This window comes from Hemicordylus capensis, chromosome 4 (assembly GCF_027244095.1).
Source record: "Hemicordylus capensis ecotype Gifberg chromosome 4, rHemCap1.1.pri, whole genome shotgun sequence".
NCBI lineage: Eukaryota > Metazoa > Chordata > Lepidosauria > Squamata > Cordylidae > Hemicordylus > Hemicordylus capensis.
The window spans coordinates 203558725-203582981 of record NC_069660.1 but is presented as its reverse complement, the minus strand read 5'-3'; the positions used below and the strand labels follow the sequence as shown (position 1 = coordinate 203582981).

Sequence of the window (24257 nt, the reverse complement as noted above, 5' to 3'; positions counted from 1 at the left end):
TGCCTGCTGTCCTCAAAACAAGAGGCACTGTTTTGCCAACACAATGAAAAAAAGAAGAGCGGGGGTTGGGGGGAGGGAGAGAGTCAGTGCATTCAGGGTTCAAGTTGCCCTTGCCTTCTGGCCAATATACCTACTTGTTCATTTCACCGATGGCTGCCGGAATAGTTCTGAGTGCATTGCAGGAGACATTGAGCTCAGTCAGGGTTGGAATGCTGCATACTGCCAATGGGAAGTCTCCTAAGTGATTATTAGAAAGGTTAAGGCTCCTCAGTTTGCTGAACCTATGATGGGGGTACAAGGGGGTGGGAAGAGAGGAAAAGAGATAAACTCATTAGCAAATGAATACCATGCTATACAGAAAACCTGATTGCTTCTGGAAGGCAGTTGATTAAATCAAAAGATGTCAGTTTCCCCCAGCACTGAGAAAACCATCAACAAGAAGTTGCAGGAAGATCACCACTGAGAAATATTGAAGCTATTGGAATGCGCTGAAATAAGTGCCTCTGACAACTTTAAAAAGGCAGTTAAGACACATTTATTCACCCAGGCTTTTAATTACTTATAGTTAAGTTTTTAACATGGTGATAAATTTTAAGTTATTTTAATATTTTAAAATCTTAATTTTGTTTTAATTTGTGTTGTTTTATTGTAAATGGCCCAGAGACAAAGGTTTTAGGGAGTATATAAACATGACAGACAGACAGACAGACAGACAGAAATAAATATGAAAGTATTTCTCACCAGCATATTACTCTATTATCAACAGCTTTAGATTTGCTGGGGTGGGTGGGAAAGTTAGACATGCATTTTTAAAAATCTTTTAATTTATGTAACACTGCATGCTATTACATAGCAAAAAAATATGATACAGTGGTCTACAACTGAATCCTAAAAGTCCTACAATTTTGTAGTTAGAAATCTCCCATTTCACAGCTGAGATAGGCTATGCAGAGTAAGGAAACTTACATAATTTAAAATCAAAGTATTTAAATGTTATGCTTAACACACATCAACCAACATAAAGCTAAAAAAATGTTGAAGGGAGGCAACAGTAATGGTTTGGGGATTGTTTGTTCCAGTTCAAGCAACTGAAGAGGGACCTGTTAAGCCTTTCCTTGGAAGTCCCCAAGAAATATATTCCACAACTTCCCTAGGGAAATATATTCTAGCGCTGACGTTGCTTTTACAGTCAAATATAGTTGCTCAATATTTAATGTCACAATACTTTCCTGTAATTCAACCTTGTAAAAAAATCTGGTCTTATACCATTAGGCAGGGTGAGTTGAGCTATGGAAGTAATGTTAGAAGGACAGCATATTAGTTTATCACTCTATTTTTACTACCACAGTGGAGATAATTTGGATTTCCACCAAACTATCTTGGGCTATATCTGCTTGCAAAAAATCTAGTAAAAATATTGTGTGCTAGTAACTTTTGTAGATTTACGCACAGACCCATGCGTGCACGCTCTCTCTCTCTCATGAAAAAAATGGATTTTTAAAATTAAAATCGGATTTTTAAAAATAAAATGCTTTTTGAGGAAAAATCTATCTAAAGATAGTTTTCTATTTAAGATACATTATAGTCGAAAGGTATTCATCATGAAATAAGGATTAGTTTTTAATTATGTAGCATGAGGCTGTATATATGCAATGTTTAATTTTTTTGGTAAATGAATTCCATTAATCCATTCACAATGTCAGGCTTGGTTTCTGTTAAGATTATTTTGGGCAATTTTTCTATCTAGAAGAGGACCAAAAATGAAACCTTCATCTGGTTGTAAATATTAAGATTATACCAGCAAGAATGAGTCTTTATGTAAAAAACCATGATTTAAATCTAGTCTTACTGACTAGTGATTTAAATTATGATTTTTTTAATTTAAAAAATTTACATTTTATATCCTGCTCTTTCTCCAAAGAGCCCAGAGCGGTGTACTACATACTTAAGTTTCTCCTCACAACAACCCTGTGAAGTAGGTTAGGCTGAGAGAGAAGTGACTGGCCCAGAGTCACCCAGCAAGTATCATGGCTGAATGGGGATTTGAACTTGAATTTCCCTGGTCCTAGTCCAGCACTCTAACCACTCTACCACACTGGCTCTGTGATTTAAATCATGATTTAAATCAAATCCAACCTGATTCAAAGCGCTTCACATTAATTATCTTGACGTAATCCTTACAACAACCCTGTAAGCCAAGTCAGTGTTATTACCCCCACATTGCAGCTGGGGAGTTGAGGCTGAGACAAAGTTGCCCACCAAGTGCATTTATGGCAGAGGCGAAATTTGAACCAGGGGAGTTCTTGATTCCTAGTTCAGTGTCTTAGCCACTATAATACACCAGCTCTCACACACCTGGCACACATACTGGCTGACATCCTGAGCAACAAAGTGTTTTCACTTCAAGGGACTGCAGGGATGCACTAGAAGCCCTGGTGCAACTCCTACCCCACCCCCCAACATGCACCCTGCAGCGCCCAAGCCCTTAGAGTTCAGAGAGCTCCAGGAGGACTCTGAAACACTGGGAGCACATTAGGGATGTGCAAAACGTTTCGGGCACAAACGATCTGTGCCCGAAATGACCAATTTCGGGTGATTCGGAGCCGAACCAAATCACCCATGATGAGACCCGATAATTTTCGGACCCAAAACGAATCACCCCTGTTCCGGGTCCGAATTTTTCGGGTGTTTCGGGTCTCCTTTTTGTGCCCTAGAAAAGTGCCAGCCTTGACTTCTTCTTCCCCCTCCGTTTTCAGTTTGACGTCTCTTTGAATTTCTCGCCTTTTTGCCTCCATTGATTTCAATGCAGAAATTGCTTTACTTTAATTGAAAAGGTCCTGGGGCCAAAAGAGTGGGGTGGGGTGGTAGTGCCTCATGGGTGGAGGTTGCCACCCCAATTGCAGAGGGATTGGGCAAAGGGCTGATTTTTGGTGAATTTCTGAAGTTTTAGTGTCTTTGGGGCAGATAGGGGGCATAACGTGGGATCTGGGCCAAAAGAGTGGGGTGGGGTGGTAGTGCCTAATGGGTGGAGGCTACCACCCCAATTGCAGAGTGATTGGGCAGAGGGCTGATTTTTGGTGAATTTCTGAAGTTTACGCGTCTTTAAGGTTTCCCCCCATTAAGTATAATGGAGGGTGTATCGCTTCACGTCAGGGGGAAAGGGGTGGCCTTGAGTGGTGTGGGGTTGGTGGTAGTGCCGGGTAGGGGCAAGGAAGCTACCTGAATTTTTTCAAAGGATTTGGGCAGAGGGCTGATTTTTGGTTAATTGTTGAAGTTTACGCGTCTTTAAGGTTTTTCGTCATAAGTTATAATAGAATGGAGCTTTCAGCAGCCCCATAAGTGCACTTGGGGGGTGCTGGGGTGGCCCAGAGCGAGTGGTGGTGTAGTGCACATAGGGTGCCAACCACCCCCATGGGTTTCTAACCCATGGCGTACAGGGTTCTGTTGTTTCTGAGGTATTCTGAGTGTGGATTCTATGATAACAAATGAGATTTTCGATGACATACCATGAATCCACTCTAATTTGCTATCATAGAATCTAAAACTTAAAGACATGAACTTCAACAATTAACCAAAAATCAGCCCTCTGCCCAAATCCTTTGAAAAAATTCAGGTAGCTTCCTTGCCCCTACCCGGCACTACCACCAACCCCACACCGCTCTAGGCCACCCCTTTCCCCCTGACGTGAAGCGATACACCCCCCATTATACCTAATGGGGGAAAAACCTTAAAAACACGTAAACTTCAGAAATTCACCCAAAATCAGCCCTCTGCCCAATCACTCTGCAATTGGGGTGGTAGCCTCCACCCATTAGGCACTACCACCCCACTCTTCTGGCCCAGATCCCACTTTCTGCCCCTGGTCTGCCCCAAAGACACTAAAACTTCAAAAAATCACCAAAAATCAGCCCTTTGCCTAATCCCCCTGAAATTTGGGTGGTAGCCTCCACCCATTGGGCACTACCACCCCACCCCACTCTTTTGGCCCCAGGACCCATTTTTGTTACCCGAATAGATTCGGATTCGGGTAAACCTGAATCCGAACCAAATTGGGGGGTGATTCGGGTGAGCAAAATTTGGGCACAGAACAGAACAGGGGTGTTTCGGTTCGGGTCCAAACCGAAACACCGAAAATACCGAATTGCACACCCCTAGAGCACATTGCTCCGAGGGCTCTGGTGCAGCAACATGGACACAAGGGACTGGTGGAGTTGCACAAGGGCTCCTGGCACATCCCTGCAATTCATCAAAGTGTGCCCCTTTTGTTACCCAGGATGTCAGTCATGCTTTCAGTCATTTGTGAATCATCAACTGCCTAAGAGAATCAACCAGCTTCCTATTTGCAAAGCTCCTGTATCTGGTCATCCGGAGTATATGTTTATTCACCACAGATGACCAGGTGAGTGAGTGGGTATTTACAAGCCTGCTGCCTTGTAAACCATATTCTTTTCATGCCCTGTGCTTAGCTAGTGGTTAGATTCAACTGGTGGCTTCCCCTTCATTTTCACAAATTAATCTGTATCTAATATTTTTTAAATATTTATTTATTTGATTTTGATCAAATAAATAATAATGGAACCTCCTCTAGATTCTTTAGTAAGCTTGCACATCTTTTTTCCAAGTCTACCCCTACAATCATAAAGGCCAGAAGTTTCCTCCATTTTCAGTTGCAACCTCAGGCTGTCAGCATTTCATGAGCAGATTAAATGTTTCAGGCCACATTCTACAGGGCAGACAGTGGTCCTGTGAACTCCTAGACCCCACATGCAGTCTAGGCCCAGTGAACTCCTAGCCTATTCCTACATGCAAATCAACTGCATTAACTCAGAGCTTCATGAATGTACACACATACACTCAACTCACTCACTAGCGGTTCTTTGAAGAGAAAGCTTATACTGCAAAGCTTAGTTTTATTCATCTGTCATGAATCATGATTTTATAATCAGATGAAAACTCTTACTAAAAAATCTGCCAGTTTAATAAAACAAGCACATTGCCATTAACTCTCAAATTAGCAGCACTTTGACAAGAAGTAGTTCTGGACCATCTCAATTAGAACAGGTAACTGGCTTTTGTTTTGTTTTTTTAACAGATTTGATTTTTTAAAATTACTTTCCATGAAACACCATGCTATTCTGCAATTCTCTTGCAATGACTCTGATCCCCGAAAGAATGACTTGCCACTGCAGCCTCAAACATCTTGCTTTTAAAAAGAGGGGGAAAGTGAAACAATTACTTAGGAAAGACAGACAACAATCCAGTTATCCAGCCTGCATGTGCAGCCGCATTGTTCCGGTTGCTTAACAACAAGGGCTGGGAGGTGTGCCTACAGGCAACTAACGAAATGGCTCCATGAAAAGATCTGTGTCAGATTCAGATGGATGAGAGGAAGCTCTTTTCCTTAAAAGTTCACTCTGATGCATTTTATTTGGGCTTTGTTTTCTTCTCATCTCACACGATGCATGATGGGAGTGAGAGAGCCACAGAATACAAGTAGTGCCACATCTTCACAAAACAGAGCTAGCCACAGCATCAAGCACTGCAACCTCAGACATTGGCAGTTAGAGGACTCCTCAGGTAAAAGCTCCTCCTCCTCCCACCCCACACCCCCATTCCATTTCTACTGGAAAGTAAAGTAAAGTGCACCGTCGAGTCGATGTCAACTCCTGGTGACCACAGAGCCCTGTGGTTGCTTTTGGTAGAATACAAGAGGGGTTTACCACTGCCTCGTCCCGCACAGTATGAGATGATGCCTTTCAGCATCTTCCTATATCGCTGCTGCCTAATATAGGTGTTTCCCATAGTCTGGGAAACAAAACAGTGGGGATTCGAACTGGCAACCTCTGACTTGCTAATCAAGTCATTTCCCCGCTTTTAAACATGCTGTAGTTTACCTGGCACCCATACCTAAGCCTGGTCTTCAACAGATCAGGAAGGATGGAGGGGGGAAAGTGACTTCTCATAGAACATGTTATACTTTGGGGCAGGTACTCGAATGGAAAATACAACAAAGCAAGCAAACAGGCTGTGTCTGTGCATGTGCGTGTGTGCACACACACACAGAGTTGTAATTTGTCCATCTATTGTATATTTTGAAGAGTTTGTGGGTGTGTTTGTGTGACAGAAAATCATACTTTCCGATTACAACAGATACCACATTTTGCACACACAATCCTGACACTGAAATTAGCTGAATGAACTATTTTACACACCAGAATATACTGAAAAAAGATGTTTTTGTATTTTTAGAAGAAATTTTGAACATAATAATTAGATTCTAACTGTTATTGTTCTGAACAGATTTAACGCTCAATCATATCAATAATTCAAAAATGGCACCATGCCCAAGAGAAGATTTCTCTCAGATTCAAATTTATCATATATAGTAACTATTAAATGAAATGAACGTTTGTGTTGACATCCTACAAATTTGAAACTCTTCTTTTACTTCCCTTTTGCAAGCACATTTTATATCTATCTATCTATCTATCTATAGAGAGAGACTCTATTAAATATTTTGAAGGGTTTGTGGATTTGTTTGTGCAACATAAAGTCACAGTTCCGAATTATCTACAGATACCAAATTTTGAATGCACTGATTTTTACATCAGACTATGCTGGCAGAAATCTGTAAATAATGTTTTTAATGCAAAATGACTTTGCCCAGTCAACAACAGGCCTCACCTACTTGTTTAATATATACAGAAACAGTGACCAATACAAGAAAGGATCAGGCCCCTGCTTCTGTGCAGAGTGGATTGATTTAAAACAAGGCAATTTAAGAAATGATTTTTAAAAAGGAAGTTAAATCAATATTTTAACACACTGAGAAAAAGGGCCAATTAAAATCATTAATTTAAAATGCAACTTCCCAACTTTCTCATTCATACATTTTGTGAACAAGTATTTGAATGTATTAAAAATGTATACATTCATACATTTTGTGAACAGGTATACATACTAACTGATTGTTGGTACTAACAATCATACTAACATACTAACAAGTATACATACTAACATACTAACAGTTAGTATACATACTAACTGATACTAACTAGAACAGTAATTAAACACATCTGTCTGCAACTAAATCAACCATCTATACTATCCAAAAGCATAATTCAAATATCCACTCATAAGGTCTGCAGGCCGTTTGTGCTACAGAATGTATAACTGATTAGGGGAGCAACTGTGAAATAAGAATTGCTATTTGGCTCTCTCTATACATGTGTAAGAACACTAAGCAAGATCATACAAGATTAGGTGACGACCATTTTTCAGGTACAAGGACTCGTAGTTACTGGGCATAAAAGTGCTCTCTCGTGACAAGGAAAGTAAATATTCATGCTGTTTGACCAACAATCTCAATATAATCTGTGCAATAATAAGTACTAGCTTAACTGTGCGCTAGTACTTGATTTCTCCCTTCATCCCATGCCACGGCCCCCCTCACCTCAGAGATCTCTCCACCCTCACCTGAGCTACACTCCTGCCCCTCCTCCATCCGGTTGCTTCCATCCCCCTCACCCCTCTTGGTTGCAGATGCAGCGTTGCTGGCGCCTATTGGTCAAGCTGCAGCTCCCTATCCCCACCCTCACCCAAGCCCCGTTCCTGCTCCCCCACAGGAACAGCAGCAGAAGCAGCTGACCAGGCCCTTCCATGCTGCTGCCACTGCCATGGCTGCTCATTGCCTTCAGGCTGCTGACAGGCCCAGGCTTGTCCCTTGCCTGCCTGCCTGCCTGCCTGCGCCAATGGCCTCAGTAGCCCCAAACAGCAGCAGTGGTTGACTGGGCCCTTCCTTGCTGCCAACAGGCGCTGCCATGGCTGCTCATTCCCCTCAGGCCACTGACAGGCTTGGGCCCTTCCCTCGCCCTTCCTTCTTTCTCTCTTCCCCTCCCTTCTTTTTACCTCTTCTCCACTCTTCCTCTCTGTCTTTCTCCCCCAGCCCCTCTCTTATCTACCATGAATTCACCAACTGTGAGGTTTTCCGGGAACAGAACCTTTGCGGTTGGCGAGGGACGACTGTACTTTAAATTTTAAACAAGATGGTTTAAAACCTTTTGAAATATCTGATTGAAAACCAAACTGATTTTTATTCACATTGCTTCTGTGTACTTGCCCCCTGTTTACAAGTAGTTTGAGCTTTCTGCACAGACTCGGGATACACAAGTGCTTCAGTAATGAGCAATGCAGAAACCAGGTAAGACCTTTTCCTATGAGTTGTAAAATTTGGGTCCAGGAAGGCTCAACATAAGATAAAACAAATGTGTTCGAAGAACCCTACTCATTCTCCAAAATGTTTGACACATTCCATACCTTGAACCTAAACACATCAAAACTGGGTTGAAATTATTTAAACAGAATAAGTTTCCAAGTACCTGCTTTCTTAATGGAGCCATTAGCTCCATGAGAGGGGGGTGCTATTATTTCAATCAGGGGAGTGATGCAAATGGGGTGGGGAGGTTTAATGTCCCCACTACCACATCCCTAATCAAGTTAGCAATTTCTCTCCACTACTATTAACTAATCTAGGAGTAAAAACGACAAAATTGAGAGACCTATCACGGATCTCTCACCTGATGTGTAGCTTTTCCCCAATGAACTGTGGCAGCAGAGTGGTAGGTAAATGGATGACTAAGCTGTGTTCTTGGTGGAAAATGTTTTGCATCTGCAGAAGCATATGCTTAATTAACCGCAAATCACTAGACACACAAACCCCATCCACCAATGTAATTGTCATGGAAATCATCCTAGCTACCAATAACCAAGTCCCATTTAGTTTCTTATCTGGCAAAAACCCCTATGAAGTATACACTGGCTAAGGGTAGAGGGAAGAGAGAAGGGAGACCTCCAATATAACTTTGGCAGTAGGTGTTTACAGGGGAGAAATACACTGCTGAACTTCCTAAAGAAAGAGGCTACACAGAGGTTGGGCATGTAAGCAGAGGGGGGAGGGGAGGTGAATTGTACTGTGTAGTTATTGAAGTCCTGGAAGATCACCATATTTTCAAATGGCATGTGTTGTCTCTAGAAGAGTCACATTGTGTTGTGATGTCATTCTGTATAACTTACACACACATTTTTACCTTACCTTACCCTATTTTATTACTGAATCTTTAATACGCAGTCTTCTAATGGGACAGGAAAGAGTTGTGCAGTTTCAGGTGAAAGGAACAAAATCAAACTGGGCAGATAGGGGGCTTCTAGTTTTTATGTACTCTGAAGAGCATCAGCAGACTTCAGTTTCAGGCAGAGACAGGAAGTCAGTCCCCAAAACGTCAAGAGGCCTTCCTTTCAAGTGTATATACATTAGATAAAGTTAAAGTGTGCCGTCAAGTCGATTTCGACTACTGGTGCTCACAGAGTCCTGTGGTTTTCTTTGGTAGAATACAGGAGGGGTTTACCATTGCCTCCTCCCGTGCAGTATGAGATGATGCCTTTCAGCATCTTCCTATATCACTGCTGCCCAATATAGTACCAGTGGGGATTTGAACCGGCAACCTTCTGCTTGTTAGTCAAGCTGCACCATATTAGAACCACAGTCAAAATCCAGCACAGAGTCTCAGCCATAAGGCTAACACCTAACTGACCTTAAAAGGAGAACAAAAGCAGGCACAAAATTATCCACATGGAAGTACTGCTGGGGGTGGGGGGAATTAATGTCTGATAAAAAACAATTTTAACATATAGTTACCTTTTTCAGAGTAGTAACTATTTTAGTAGTGACCTTAAAAAGGTAAAGTGTGCCGCCAAGTCAGTGTCGACTCCTGGCAACCACAGAGCCCTGTGGTTGTCTTTGGTAGAATACAGGAGGCGTTTACATTGCCTCCTCCTGCACAGTATGAGATGATGCCTTTAAGCATCTTCCTATATCACTGCTGCCCAATATAGTACCAGTGGGGATTTGAACCGGCAACCTCATGCTTACCAGGCAAGTCATTTCCCACTGCGCCATTAGGTAGTACTGCTACTTAAAAGGAGTTTCTCACTAGGTACAAATCTCTCTCCAGCACACTAGAATGAACTTTCGACAGGGACAATTCTAGCATAATGCTGTCCTCCATGGAAATGGTATGGAAACCATTCTATAGAAGAACGTTTATCAGAGTGGGTAAGATGGGCAAAAATTACGATTTTAAGATTAGTTCACATCTCTAGCCCTATTCACATATCATGTTAAAAGTATTTACAATCTATGCACAGCATGACTGTTGATCTATGTACGTGTGTGTATATATGTTATGTTAAATGCATGAACAGCTGTTCCTGCAATCTACTCTATATTTTCAACCTTGTTAACTATTAAAATTTACATGCAATCATTCACATTAAAACATGTGTGCATGCTCAGACACCTGTACATGCAACCATCATAACATATGTAGAGCCTTTTAGTTACCTACACTACAGCAGTATTTTAAAAAGGACAACCTTTACAGTCTGGTGTAAGTGAACAACAATGGACCACAGCCAAATAAAACTCAAAAGGCAATAACACATGACCAAAAATATCAACTTTCTTCCACTTTTTAAAAAGGCTATTAAACTATATTGCTATCAATGAAACTGGAACAATCCCATAGTGGCATTTAAATTATTATAAAGTTACACTGAGAGATTTGTATGAAGAATCATGCCTTAAACAGGTTTTAACAGATGTAAAAGTTTGTACCTTCAGGCATTACATTCAAAGCCTCCCCCCACATCTCAGTCAGGAGACCAATCAGATATTGTGTCAGAAATCAGATCATCATTCCTCATCTGCACCTAGACTGCAAATATTCCTGTGTATATATATTACTGTATATCTCCGGGATTGCGTCTCTCAGCCAATTGCATCTCGTCCTGTAAGGTCTTCTCAGCTGGCCCTCCTGGTGTAGCGCATGGTGCCTGGGCCCATAGGAGGGCCTTCTCTGTGGCCAACCCTCTTCGTTGGAACACTCTTCCCCCCAGATTCATTCAGCCCCCCTTGGTTGCCTTTAAGGCCTTTCTCAAGACCCACCCATTTCACCAGGCCTCTGCCCTTTAATTTTTCATTCATTCATTCATTCATTTTTACATTGTTATTGGTATTGTTGTTGTTCACTGCTTGGGGTCTTTGGAGGAGGTGGTATATAAGAAGGAAGGAAGGAAGGAAGGAAGGAAGGAAGGAAGGAAGGAAGGAAGGAAGGAAGGGGACTCCCCTCCTGACTTTCAGGAAAAGTGAGCCTGGCTAGAAAGAAAAGGCTCTGTGGTCCCAGTCCCTCAACCAGGTGATTCCCCCCCCCCTTTATCCATGAAACCATGGATTTCCCTTATCCATGAAACCATTAGTGCAGTTCAGCTGCTCCCTGGTGCATAGAAAGGGTGTCACTCCTTGCACTTTGCAACATCTGACCGAATCTCCTCCGCCCTTACAAGAAATCCTAACAAGACAGTTATAATAACCGGTGACGAGATGCCAGCATCTTTATTTTTTACTGAACAGGCTGTGGGTGGGAAAGTTATACTTTTGGCTAACTGTGGCTCCGTTTGGGGATGTCTCAGGTCAAACATGACAGGCAAGTGCCCCTGGGTACAATTGCTGTGTGTTACACAGAGATTCTGATTTCTGATTCTGAGCAGGCGCTTAGAGTTGGCTCAGGCACAAGTTAATCGCACTGCTACTTTCCTATTTCTGTCATAATACACAATACAAAGTCATGTATTATTCAGATATTTATGTATTTGCAGGTTTTTACCAGTGGAGAGATCCACAAGACAGATAGTGTTCCAAAAGTTCACATCTTAGCACAGGTGAAAGCCACATCACTCCAGAAATGAGGGTAGGTGGTTGAAGCAGAAGTGGAAGCTACTATGCCATGCTGATTCTACGTTCTTTGTTTTTCCTATCTTAAATAAATCAGTACACTTTTCTGCCCTCAAGTTATAAAAATGCTTAAGCATTCTGTAATAAGACAACAAATACTACTACTACAGTGCTTATCCTTTGAACCAAAACAGGCATTGCAATGTTGCCAAAGATCTCTTAACAGTGGGAAAGGGTACTTATTAAACTGAATAAAATGACAGGTCATAGAATTGTGCATTTTACATTGCCGGTTTAGCAGTGTCGCCATTGAGCCTGGCACTTCATTAAGCAGGGGGAGAAAGAAAGAGATATGGACAAGTCCAGAGCAACAATTACATCTACTACTGTTACAATAACACCAGAGACTAAACCAGTGGTTCTTAACATGGGGCCCACCAGGCGTTGCTGAAATACAACTCCCAGCACCCCAGCCACAATTTATTGGCAGACCCCATGTTAAGAACCACTGGACTAAACAAATGAGCAAATGAACACTGAAAGCATTACCATTCTTTGTGGGCCTTGAAGATGAACAATTTTATTATAGTAAAACAGTTAGGTTGACTGGTGCTCTAAAAACTCTCTTCTGCTCTGACCAGAAAATATAGGGCTCCCAAGACACTGAATTTTGAGCTATACCACACGGATGTTTTGGTATGCACAAAGAGGTGACTAAGATATATTAATCAGGGTACCCCATTTGTTAAGTATTGTTGCTTACAAAGGCAATTTCCTCCAAAGTCTGAATGGTGTGATGGTCACAGAATGACCTTATGGTTAAGTGCCTTACAAGAGCTTGCTGGTGGTTTCACACCTTGACTGTCATAATAGTCACTGAAACTATTATTCAGATCCCCAGTGTTTTTGCTTATGCGTACAGTACTATAGGCTACAAACTCTACTGTGGGCCTCGTGGTATGAGATGGAAAGCTTTCCACTGCTTTATTTTCCCCTCAGAAAATTGTACATTTCTAAAAATATTTTATAAAATAATGAATTGAAATGTACCAATACAATATTAGGCAAAATGTGACAATTTCAAAAATGTAATTAACCCCCCCCACCCCCACCCCCACCGTATTATCCCTAGAAAGCAAATAAAAAAGAGAGAACACTGCTGCTTTGTAATCCAGAGGTGGGGAGGGGGTAGGAGATGGGAAACTAAAACGAAGAGTACATACAATAACCCAAACCAAGAATCACATTATGAATTAACTTGATTGGCTGTGCAAGTCAAAACCAAAAGTATTTTTTTTAAAAGACAGGCCACATTCAGACGTAACAGATAAATGTAGTTAAACATGGCCAAAGTTGAACTCTGTTACGCCCCAAACTGCATTTACTATTATTAATTATTATTATTATTATTACTACTACTACTACTACTACATTTATATCCCGCTCTTCTTCCAAGGAGCCCAGAGCGGTGTACTACATCCTTGAGTTTCTCTTTCACAACAACCCTGTGAAGTAGGTTAGGCTGAGAGAGAAGTGACTGGCCCAGAGTCACCCAGCTAGTAACATGGCTGTATGGGGATTTGAACTCGGGTCTCCCTGGTCCTAGTCCAGCACTCTAACCACTACACCACGCTGGCTCTTTTATGGGCCAAAAGTGACCTCCGGTTTGCCTCACCAAACTCCAATCTGAACCTTCAGTGATCTCTAAGGTTCACCGCTGAGACTTAAGGTTTGGCCATCCAAATGCTGATGCAGATATAACCACCACTTCACACTGATTTGCAAATCGCAATCATAGAGGCAATGGCACAGACCCACCTGTGGACATGGCTGTTCCATGCTTTTGCCGCTTCTCTCAGGCAGTCTCTCAGGAAAGCCAGCCCTGTCCCTCCTGTCAGCTATGCAGTTATGGAGTTGCCAGGCTACAGGGATGACGCCAAGCTGCACAGTTGCACGGAGGCATCCCTCATCCCCACTCTGTCGCTTGCTCCCCCCACCTGGCTAGTGGTAGGGAGGTGGCACAGATGACACGATGGGCAGTAAGTGCTTTGCTCCCCGAGAAAAGAGCAACATTCATGTATGTTCAAAAGCACATATACTCCAGGTGCCAACATAAGCAGGACACTCCATCACAGTGAAGAGAGGAGAACCCCATGGGGGTGCCCCATGGTCAGGTTCAGTGTTCCCTCTAAGGCGTGCACATGTGCATGTGCTAACAAGTTTTTTTAATGTCTGCTCAGTTAATTTTAGAACCCACTCAGGCTGAATCAGGAAGGCTCTACTCTGAATATATGTGGATGTGCACTGCCTTGATACTGCCTCCCAGAACAATACTCATTCCGCACACAGATGAAAAAAACGAGAGAGAACACTGGTAGGGTTTAAAAGGCAGCCCTAAGCAGGGAACCTGGAACAGTTACATTCTTTGCACGTATAGGCTGGGGAAATTTGCTCCCTAAGTCTTGCTCATGAGAAGAACAGTCTGTGAGGACTAAGTGTAAATGCACAGGGTGGCATCCCTGTTGTATGGGAAATGGCCATCACCATGCTGGAGACCAAGCCCATTATCCCATGGACTGCTCTCTCACAAGAGTGGCAAACTGCAGGGAGCGAAGGAATATGCTCCATGCAAGAATGCCAGAGGTATGAGCACCATGGCCAGCACTGTCCTGGTCTTGGCGACTGCTGCCAAGCTGCTGTCAAACACTGTGCTCTGCCAGCCTGCACGTCCATGTGGGGATGTGCACCCCTGTCTGTGGCCCTGAAGGACAAGCTCAATGTCCTGGGCCAGCTGGAAACTGGGGGTCTCCTCTTCCAGGAATCCCTATGCCAGGAGATCTGCATATGGTGCCATGCTGGACTGGACCAGGGCAATTTGAATGGGTTTAAAGGTCCATGCCTGACCCCTGTGTCCCCACCAACCACACAAGCAGGAATGCTCTGGCAAAGGGTCCCCTCATTGCAGGGATAGCCATCATGAACAGGGCATCCCCTCTCCAGGTGGGGAGCACATTTTTTGGGGGGGGCTCCTGTACGGGTTGGAGGGGCTGTCACAGGCAGGATTGGGGGAAAGTGTGCAGTCCCTCAGCTTAATCATGAGCTGGGCCAGACAGCTGGATCAGCAATGCTCTACCATCTGAACCCAGGGTGAAAAACACCAGCTCAAGAGATTTCCAGGCCACGGCGGACACCCCACCCCTCCTGCAATCAGGAGCTGCAGCAGCGGGCACGCAGGCAGACGTGAGCCAAGGCACCTGCCGACCAGATGAGCCAGGGGCCTGTCGAAGCCGAGGGAGAAAGGGAGGGTCTGAGGGAGGGAGGGAGGGAGGATGTGCACTCAGAACATCCAGCAGGGCATGAGCCATCACTGACAGGGAAATGAGAAGGAAGCTGAGCAAACGATGAGCCGAGGAAGGGATTAAGAGAACGATGGGGGAAATGCAGTGGGGAAAGGAACAGCAGGTATCCTTCCAACATCAGTGCCCCCTGCCATGTGGTCCTCACTTACCGCGTTCTGCTGGCCCTGCTGTGTGAGGAAGAGCTGTGGGGAGGGGTGCCCTGGAGACTGCTTTCCTGGTCTTGGGGACCGCAGACAAGCTGCTGTGAAACCCTGCTAACTTGGCAAAGAGGCACCTTTTAATGTGGTGATTCTCTTTATTTAGCAGGGGAGAGTAACAGGCCCTATCCACCCCCAGCACAGTATCTCCAGTGACTGTTGCTGGTGTCTATCTTTCTTTATTTAACATATTTTTATACTGCCCAAAACACAAGTTCTCTGGGCAGTTTACAAGACAATAAAAACAGCCAATAAAAAGATCAACATATTTCAACAATTAAAATCTAAAATGTTAAAACTATTAAAACACAATTAAAACAATATCTAATTAAAAGCCTGGGTGAACAAATGTGTCTTTACTGCCTTTTTAAAAGTTGTAAGCTATGGAGAGGCTCTTATTTCAGCAGGAAGTATGTTCCAAAGCCTCGGGGCAGCAATGGAGAAGGCCCGTCCCCGAGTAGCCACCAGACGAGCAGGTGGCAACTGCAGATGAACCTCTCCAGATGATCTCAATGGGTGGTGTAGTTCATAGCAAAGAAGACGTTCTCTTAAATACCCAGGGCCCTAAAGTTCAGTACTTTATAGGTTATAACCAAAACCTTGTACTTTGCCCGGAAACTTATTGGCAGCCAGTGTAGCTCCTTCAATACGGGAGTAATATGGTCTCTCTGAGATGACCCAGAAACCAACCTGGCTTCTGTATTCTGGATTAACTGCAGTTTCCGGACTACGTACCAAGGCAGTCCCACATAGAGCGCATTGCAGTAGTCAAGTCTGGAGGTGACCAGCGGATGTACTAATGTTCTGAGGACATTTATCTCAAGAAACAGACGCGGCTTTTATCAGTCAATGCTGATAAAAGGCACCTCTGGCCACTGCCTCAACCTGGGAAACAGGGAAAGTTTTGTGTCCAGAAGTACCCCAGGCTGAGTACCTGTTCCTTCTGCAGAAGTGTGACCCCATCCAGAACTGACAGATCAAAATCATCTCCTGAGTTCCGACCCCGCACAATAAGTACCTCCGTCTTATCTGGATTCAGCCTCAGCCTGTTACTGTCATCCAGCCCATCACTGCCTCCCTCCTTCTGGGCAAGTGTGACCCCACCCAGAACTGGCAGATCAAAACCGTCTCATCTTATGTTTCTTTTTAGATTGTGAGCCCTTTGGGGACAGGGATCCATCTTATTTATTTATTATTTCTCTTTGTAAACAGCCCTGAGCCATTTTTGGAAGGGCAGTATAGAAATCGAATGAATGAAGAAAAATAAATAAATAAAAATAAACCATGCCCCCTGCCTGTCCACTCCCCCATGTGTATATAACCACCCTTGTCATTGCAACGAAGAACGATACCACTGTTCCGGGGTGGCTGGAGAACAGGTGCACCCCTCTCCCGGGAATCCCCACACAAGGAGATCTGCATATGGCACAACAAAGGACCAGGACCTGGAAATTTTGAATAAGTTTAGAGGTCCATCCCAGTGTCTCCCCCTCCCCTCCATGCATACATCCAAGCAATGACAGATAGAGTGTCTGGATGTCCTTTTAGTGCATGCAAGTCTGCACAGGGGAAGAGGTTGGGAAGGTTTGGGGAGGGCGTCTATTCTTTTTCCTTTCTTTTAACAAAGAAATGGTGAGCAAGTGGGGCCCAGCCACTTCCCATGTGGGGTGTTTATAACCCAGGCTTACTCATGAGCAGGGCTAGCAGGATCTGGATCAATCCAGTTTTTGGAACGATCCTTCCTCTGACAATGATTGATACCAAAGCCCATGCGGACTGCACCTGCTCAAGAGCGTATCAGTCTATGGGTGCTCTAAGTAGAGCTGAGCTGTGCTGTGTGTGTTGGGAAGTGGTGAGCAGGGGTATCCCAGAGACTGCTTTCCTGATCCCAGGGACATCAGCCAAGCTGCCACGGACACAAGTTCCTTGCCTGGCCATCTGCACCGTGCACAGGTGAACCCTTGCCAGCGGCCCCATGCAGTTGACCCCGCTACCCCGGGGTCAGGGGAGAAGAGGAAAGTGCCCTCCCCTGCGATTCCCATGCCCGCTTATCTGTATACGGCGTACAGACGGAACGGACCCGGGATTTTTGAAATTGTGCAAATGTATGCCCCGTTGGCCCACTCCACAGCCATGCACGCAGCCAGGCAATGGCACATGGGGTGTCAGGATCTCTTTTGGGGTGCCTGCAAGGCTTCAGAGAGATTCAGGGAGAGAGAGGTAGTGGAGAACCAGTTCTATTTTTTTTAACCATAGCGAGTTGGGCCCCCCACTAAAGAGGGCCCCACTTGGGCTCATTGTTGATTAAGTGGGCTGGCTCAACTTGTGAAGGGGCGGGGATTGCCCTTCAGCAGGCACAGCACAGCTCAGCCATATTCCCAGTAGACTGGCCCTCTCATAAGAGGGTTAGCCCACTCGGCAGCAGATTTCAGATGGTTCTGCATAGACTGCTTTGCTGGGGTCACCTGGTTATGGTGGGACAGCCCCGCCCCCAACATCCTTTGCCTTCTTCCATCTGCATACCCCATACTAGCAAATGTAGACTTCCCCCTCCCCTCCCATACTGAAAGTGGAAGGTCCCAAAACCTCCCAAGAAGGTCCCCCCAAGGTCCCAAAACTGCCCGAGAATTCGTGCTTGTGTTGTGCTTTCAGGGTGCTTGGGGCGGCGGCAGAGCCATTGCTGGCAGAAGCAGTGCTGGCATTATAGGGCATTGAAAGCTCTCGAAATGCCCTTTCTCTGTCAAGGGCGGATGGAGCGCTCTGCAAATGCACGATTGCACTTGGCACGCCCCCTTCGAGATTGTGGCCAATCGCGGTCAACCCACTGATGCAGTGACGCTCTGCCTACAGTCTGTCCATGGAGCTGGCTGGTATTGGTCTCGGAGGCTGAGCAGCAGGGAGGGGCTCCTGTCTCCTGCAAGTGGAGTTTGGCAGGCTGCAGTTTGGTGAGCGTCTGCGACACAATTTGGAATTCCAAATGAAAACCTTGGCCACCTTTAACTGTGGTTATCCATTATGACTGAAGGCGGACATAGTATCCTGGATTACAAGTGAAAGTAAAACTATTTTAACACACTAGTTTTTTTTTTTCACTTCCAGCAAACACAAGGAAAGGAAGTGCTTGCTATTGTGTATTATCTGTCATAGTTAACAAATATTCCAATAAAAATGATTTCCACATAAAGCTTTGAATGGTTTGAAAGTAAACTACATTAAATGCGCTTTATTGAATTGTTTTCCCCTCATCCAATATTTCTGTTCAAATACTTGAGACTATTAGAAAACCTTTAGAGATATATGTAGCACTTGGTATTAATACGGGATGCGTTTTTGTTTTGTTTACTGAAATATATTCAATGAGTAAGTGTGCACACGTGAGTATATATTTCACACACACACTTAACTGAACTGCTTATAGTTCTTGTTTACTGAAAGATATTCAACCAAATAAAAATGCCAAATCAGAATACAATCTACGGCACTGGCAGGCGACATTTGCCAGCTGTGGAACTGGTAGGAGAAGCTCTATACAAAGAAAAAAAAAATCTTCCTGCATGGGACTGCTGTGGTCTGCCACTTGGGTGCCTGCCCCAAGTGAGGAGCAAATTACAAGGCTACATTAAAACACCTTGACATAGTCCAACATGCATCATCCAAAATGAAACTATTAACTTGTATACACAGGTTGGCTATCCTGTAAACAGCACCCTACTTATACCACACAGTCCTGTGAGTTTTTAAAAGGCTTTTATTGGTATAAAGATCGCTGCTAACCTTTTCAGTGGCTATCAATAGCTAAGATTAATATGGATGTTACCCACCCTTTTTATCAGGGCGATCACACAATCATGTTCAGTGGTAAGTTAAACTGATCAGCTGCTTGAGGCAAATGTTTCAATAAATTCAAAGTAGGTGGCAGCCACAATCCACTCCATTTCAATATTTCAGTATGGGCTTGCTATCAACTTCTTACGGCAGAAGCTGCTGCTATCCGGCATATTAACATAAGGGTTATATTCCCTGTTACAGTAGGGTTATGCTTACCTAGAGATAATGCCAAAGGAATATAATGTGCTGCACACAAAGCAACAAAAGCCTAATTGCTTTCTTTCAAAGCAGACAAATGACCACAGATGAGGGATCGAAATAGGAGTGCATCCAAATTGCAAGCATTTGCTCAACAGATAATAGAACTTTTGTACTCTTGACAAGAAGAGACAAAAGATAAGAAAGGCAAATGGACAGATACAAGAGGCATTTCATTAGGGTAAACAAAATGAAACAAGTAATGCAGGGGAATGTTATGATTTATATGGGAAACCAGGTTTTTTGATTGGTTCTAAACAAACCTCAGTTTCTGTATACGGTGTATAGACAGTTTTCATTTTCAAGAAAAAGACAAATATGAAACTATGGTGATACTGCTATGATATGCTGGACACTATTGAGGAGAGAGAACAATTATGGCCAGTGGGACGCCCTCTTTGTATTGGAAACCTGGAGTCACAGCGCTATCTTAAGTTGGGCTTGGAAACAAGAGTCAACTCCATAAATGAGAAATGAGAACTTGTATCTTTACTTGAATGCAGTGCAAAATCTACCCAGCTATTTAGAATCACTAACATACCACCAGCTAGACTACGTTTCAGTGTCAGTTTTTGACCAAATCGATAAATACCACCACAATAAAGTAGGGAAAAGGCAAATAAATTTTCTTTTTATGTGTTCTGAAATGTCAACTTCAAATTAACACTACAGCTTAAGAACATAAGAATGTGCCCTGCTAGATCAGGCTCAAAGTCTATCTAGTCCAGCATCCTGCTTCACACAGGATGCCTCTAAGAAGCCCACAGGCAAGCAGTGAGGGCATGCTCTCTCTCTCTTGCTGTTGCTCCCCTGCAACTGGTATTTAGAGGCATCTTGCCTCTGAGGTTGGAGGAAGCCTATAGCCACTAGACTAGTAGGCATTGACAGACCTGTCATCCATTAGTTTGTCTAACCCCATTTTAAAGCCATCTAAGCTAATGGTCATCACCACATCCCGTGGCAGAGAATTCCATAAATTATGCACTGTGAGAAAAATTACTTCCTTTTGTCCTAAATTTCCAGGCCTTCAGTTTCATGGGATGACCCTTGGTGTTAGTGTTGTGTGAAAAGAAGAAAAAATTCCCTCTGTCCATTCTCTCTACTCCATGCATAATTTTATACATCACTATCATGTTTCCCTGTAGTTACCTCTTTTCCAAACTAAAAAGGCCCAGATGCTGTAGCCTTGCCTCATAGGGAAAGTGCTCCACGTCCCTGATCATCTTGGCTGTCCTCTTTTGCACCTTTTCTAGTTCTACAATGTCCTCCTTAAGATATGGTGACCAGAACTGTACGCAATACTCCAAATGTGGCCACACCACCTTTGTTTAAGCGCATTAAACAAACAGACATGTCTAATTCGATTTGTATAAGGGCATTGTAATATTAGCGTTCTTATTTTCAATCCCCTTCCTAATGATCCCTAGTATGGAATTTGCCTTTTTCATAGCTGCCGCGCACTAAGTCAACACTTTCAAAGAGCTGTCCACCACAATCCCAAGATCTCTCTCCTGGTCAGTCACTGACAGCTCAGACCTTATCTGTATATATGTGCAGTAGGGGTGTGTTTGTGTTTTGCACCAATATGCATCACTTTACACCAGCTTACATTGAACTACATTTGCCATTTTGTTGCCCACTCCCAGTTTAGAGAGATCCTTTTGGAGATCCTCACAATCTCTTTTGGACTGCATTGCCCTAAATAGTTTAGTGTCATCTGCAAATTTGGCCACTTTGCTACTTATCCCAACTTCTAGATCATTTATGAATAAGTTAAAGAGCACTGGTCGTAGTATAGATGCCTGAGGGACCCATTCTTACTTCCCTCCATTGTGAAAACTGTCCATTTCTTCCTACCCTCACCTTGGACAGAGGAACACTTATTTTGTTTATATCCCACTTTATCCCATGAGCTCAGAGATTTTTTAAACGCTGTTTCTGCATGTTAAAGGTTCATATATTACGCAGAGGTCAATACTCAAAGAGCTGCAGGCATGCTTCCTTTTACTGCCGATGTGCACTAGTTCTTTTAACCAGTTGATAACTCATCATTACTTGCTTACTTAAAGCTCAACTGACCTTCCATGGCTTACCTGAAATATCCAGACTATTTTCAGGTCTGATATGCTACAACCACTCTTAATCTTTCTACAGCAGTTGATAAGTTTACAACGTGCAAATATATTGTATGCATCCTCAGAAATCTGCCACCCATTAGCAGGGCGCCCTGACCATAATCACTATCACAAAGTTCAGATGCAAGGATTTTCAGAATACAAACCTCAGTAAAGACAATCACTACTTCGCCTGTGCAAGCATAACCCTCCCTAGAGCGGCAACCACAGCAATGCTGTGCAGCTCCCCATATTTGTCTTGAACCCCAGAATGCTCTTAGATTTCAGGCAAGTGCTTGCCATGATCCGTCACAATGGATACTTTAAGTTTCTAGTCTACTACTACTTCTAAGGAAAATGCTTTAAGGAACCGCTGGCTCTCCTATTGTAACCCTGCAGCAAGATTTCCCTGTTTGTATAAGAGAATGGGGAAGCCACTAAAATGTGGCCTTAGTCTTAAGTGTAAAAATCAACAAAGTAGGCTCTCTCCTGACTGTACTTCCTGTGGAAAGATGTCCAAGAATATCAGCTGCAGGGGATATTTTGTACACAGACCAATTACATATTCAGATCAGAACATATAGGTCAACATCCTTCCACAGTAAAGGGTCAGGTTTTTGTTTGGTTGAGTTTCTTTTAAATAAAAAACTGATAAGCAGTCACAGCATTAACTGGGACCTGATAACCACTGAGTGACAAGATACAGCTGTTATTTTTGAAGAACGATACGGAAAACTGATAGTTCTGAGAAACACTCTGAATTCCCTATGGAATTGTCTGCGTAGAAAAGACTATCAAATGACTATGCTGGGGTCATTTAGGAAGATATCAAGAATCATTCTGATGATCAAGATCTTTGGGTGATTAGAGAATAGTTGCTACATTACTATGATGGTCTGCTTGGTTGCTATTCTGCTCTTATAGTTTTAAAAGGTGTCTCATCACTTGAATGGACATTTAGATCTGGTTTCATTTGCTGGTAGCTGGCACAAGAGCTTTGCGAGCTGACAGGCAAGATATTGTTTTTTGAATTATATTGTTTCAAGTGAAACAAATTCCCAAATAAAACCATACCTTGTTTTCAGATTTGCACAGGGCTTTTCATATGTAACCTATTTCTCACACTGATAAGATTTCTGTGTATGACGTTCGCATACCCAGCATATAAACATAGTGTTATGTCTGATGAATGTACATGTCCACTTACTGGACATGCATATCAAACTTTCCGACTCCAGTATGCTGCTTCTGAGACACCCAATACCACTTCATCATGTAAATATCTTCATGAATTAAAATATCCATTAGAACAATGCTTTGTTACACTGCTACATCCACATTCTTCAGACATTTAGCCTTTGCAACATATACACATTTGTTCCTCTGCTTATTCTATATTAAATAACTGCTTATATTAAATAACTCTCCCACAAACTAATTCATCCAACTCACTGCCTCAATCACAGCCACAGTTAAATGCAGTTGTATCCATGCATGACGGCAGGAGTGAACAAGTTATAATCTGTGTGCCAGATGCTCCATACAGACCCTAAAGGGCCTCGGGAGCGTTATTCGTGTAGAACCTCCATAATTACATTCGTCCATAACCACTTGCCAGGTTGCCTATAGTAAGAATTACCTTCTGTAGGTCAGGCCAGGCAAACCTTGTAAACTGGGAGAGAGAGTTAGCTCTTTTTCCTTCCAAGTCATCAATACATCATAAATGACTAACAAAGATATGGGAAAGCAAATGGGCTTGCAAAAAGTGCCATTTTGTCAGTTTGTTTACAAAAGCAATATCGAATGCAATCTACGGAGGATTATTTTGTTCTTCCCTGTCTCTACTCAATAGAGCACTGTACCCTCTGTCAAGATATGCAATACCATCACATTATGAAAAGCAGGTGGTACTCATGGAACTTACAATGGGCACATCCAGTGAGGTCCTTGACAAAAGTCAGAAAAGATGATCGCCAGTTCCTTAGCAAAAACTGCTTGAATAAATTCCAAGGGAAAACAAGGGGGAGCAAAGGGATACTTTCTTAAACCAAGTGTTACCTTTGTAGCTCATTAGGTCCTCTGGCTATTGATGAGCTAGGGTTCAGCCTCAAGAAGTTTTGCTTCAAATTGAGATGAGTGAGGTCCTGGCTATAGAAAAGGTTGGCAGGCAGGTCCTCCAAGCTGCAACACGAGAGATCCACTGAGCTTATTCGCTGTGACGCAATCTACAAAGTCCAGAAAACCCAACATTAAATCAGGAAAATATAGGCATTGTGCTTCTTGCTTGAACCAACATTGTTTTTATTTTCCCTTATTTTAACTCTAACATCCCACTGCAGTATATGGCCCACCATCAAGCTGAACACTAGATATTTGAATACTTTTATTTCTCACCGGCATAAGGAGGTGGCGGCAGAGGCAGCAACAAAACCAAAGAGTGCCACAGGCCAAAGCCAGAGCGTGACTGCACAGTAACTTAGTGATTTGCTATACAAAGAAGAGAGCCTAGAGAGTACCTGCAGCAGGATGAACCACATGAGAAGAATATGTACAATCATACAAAATTTTATTAATCTACTCACAACTCCAGCCAGTTAATGAGGTAGTAAAAAAGATATTCCAAGAAAACAGAAGATTCAGCACCTTTTCAATGACACTGGCCATCTGTTCTTAACTAAGCATACCTCCCCTACTCATATTGCTCTATATAATC

General features: G+C 43.2%; 1 protein-coding gene across 1 annotated transcript in view; it reads right to left on the bottom strand.

Moving 5' to 3' along the window:
* The window catches only part of PHLPP1 (PH domain and leucine rich repeat protein phosphatase 1), a 249077-nt gene that overhangs the window by 68433 nt on the left and 156387 nt on the right, over positions 1-24257 (bottom strand). Inside the window, exons 4-5 of the mRNA XM_053245099.1 lie at positions 23603-23769; positions 135-281 (exon numbers count right to left, since the gene is read on the bottom strand). Coding sequence (XP_053101074.1) covers positions 135-281; positions 23603-23769 — 314 coding nt within the window. The remainder of the gene's footprint in view (positions 1-134; positions 282-23602; positions 23770-24257) is intronic.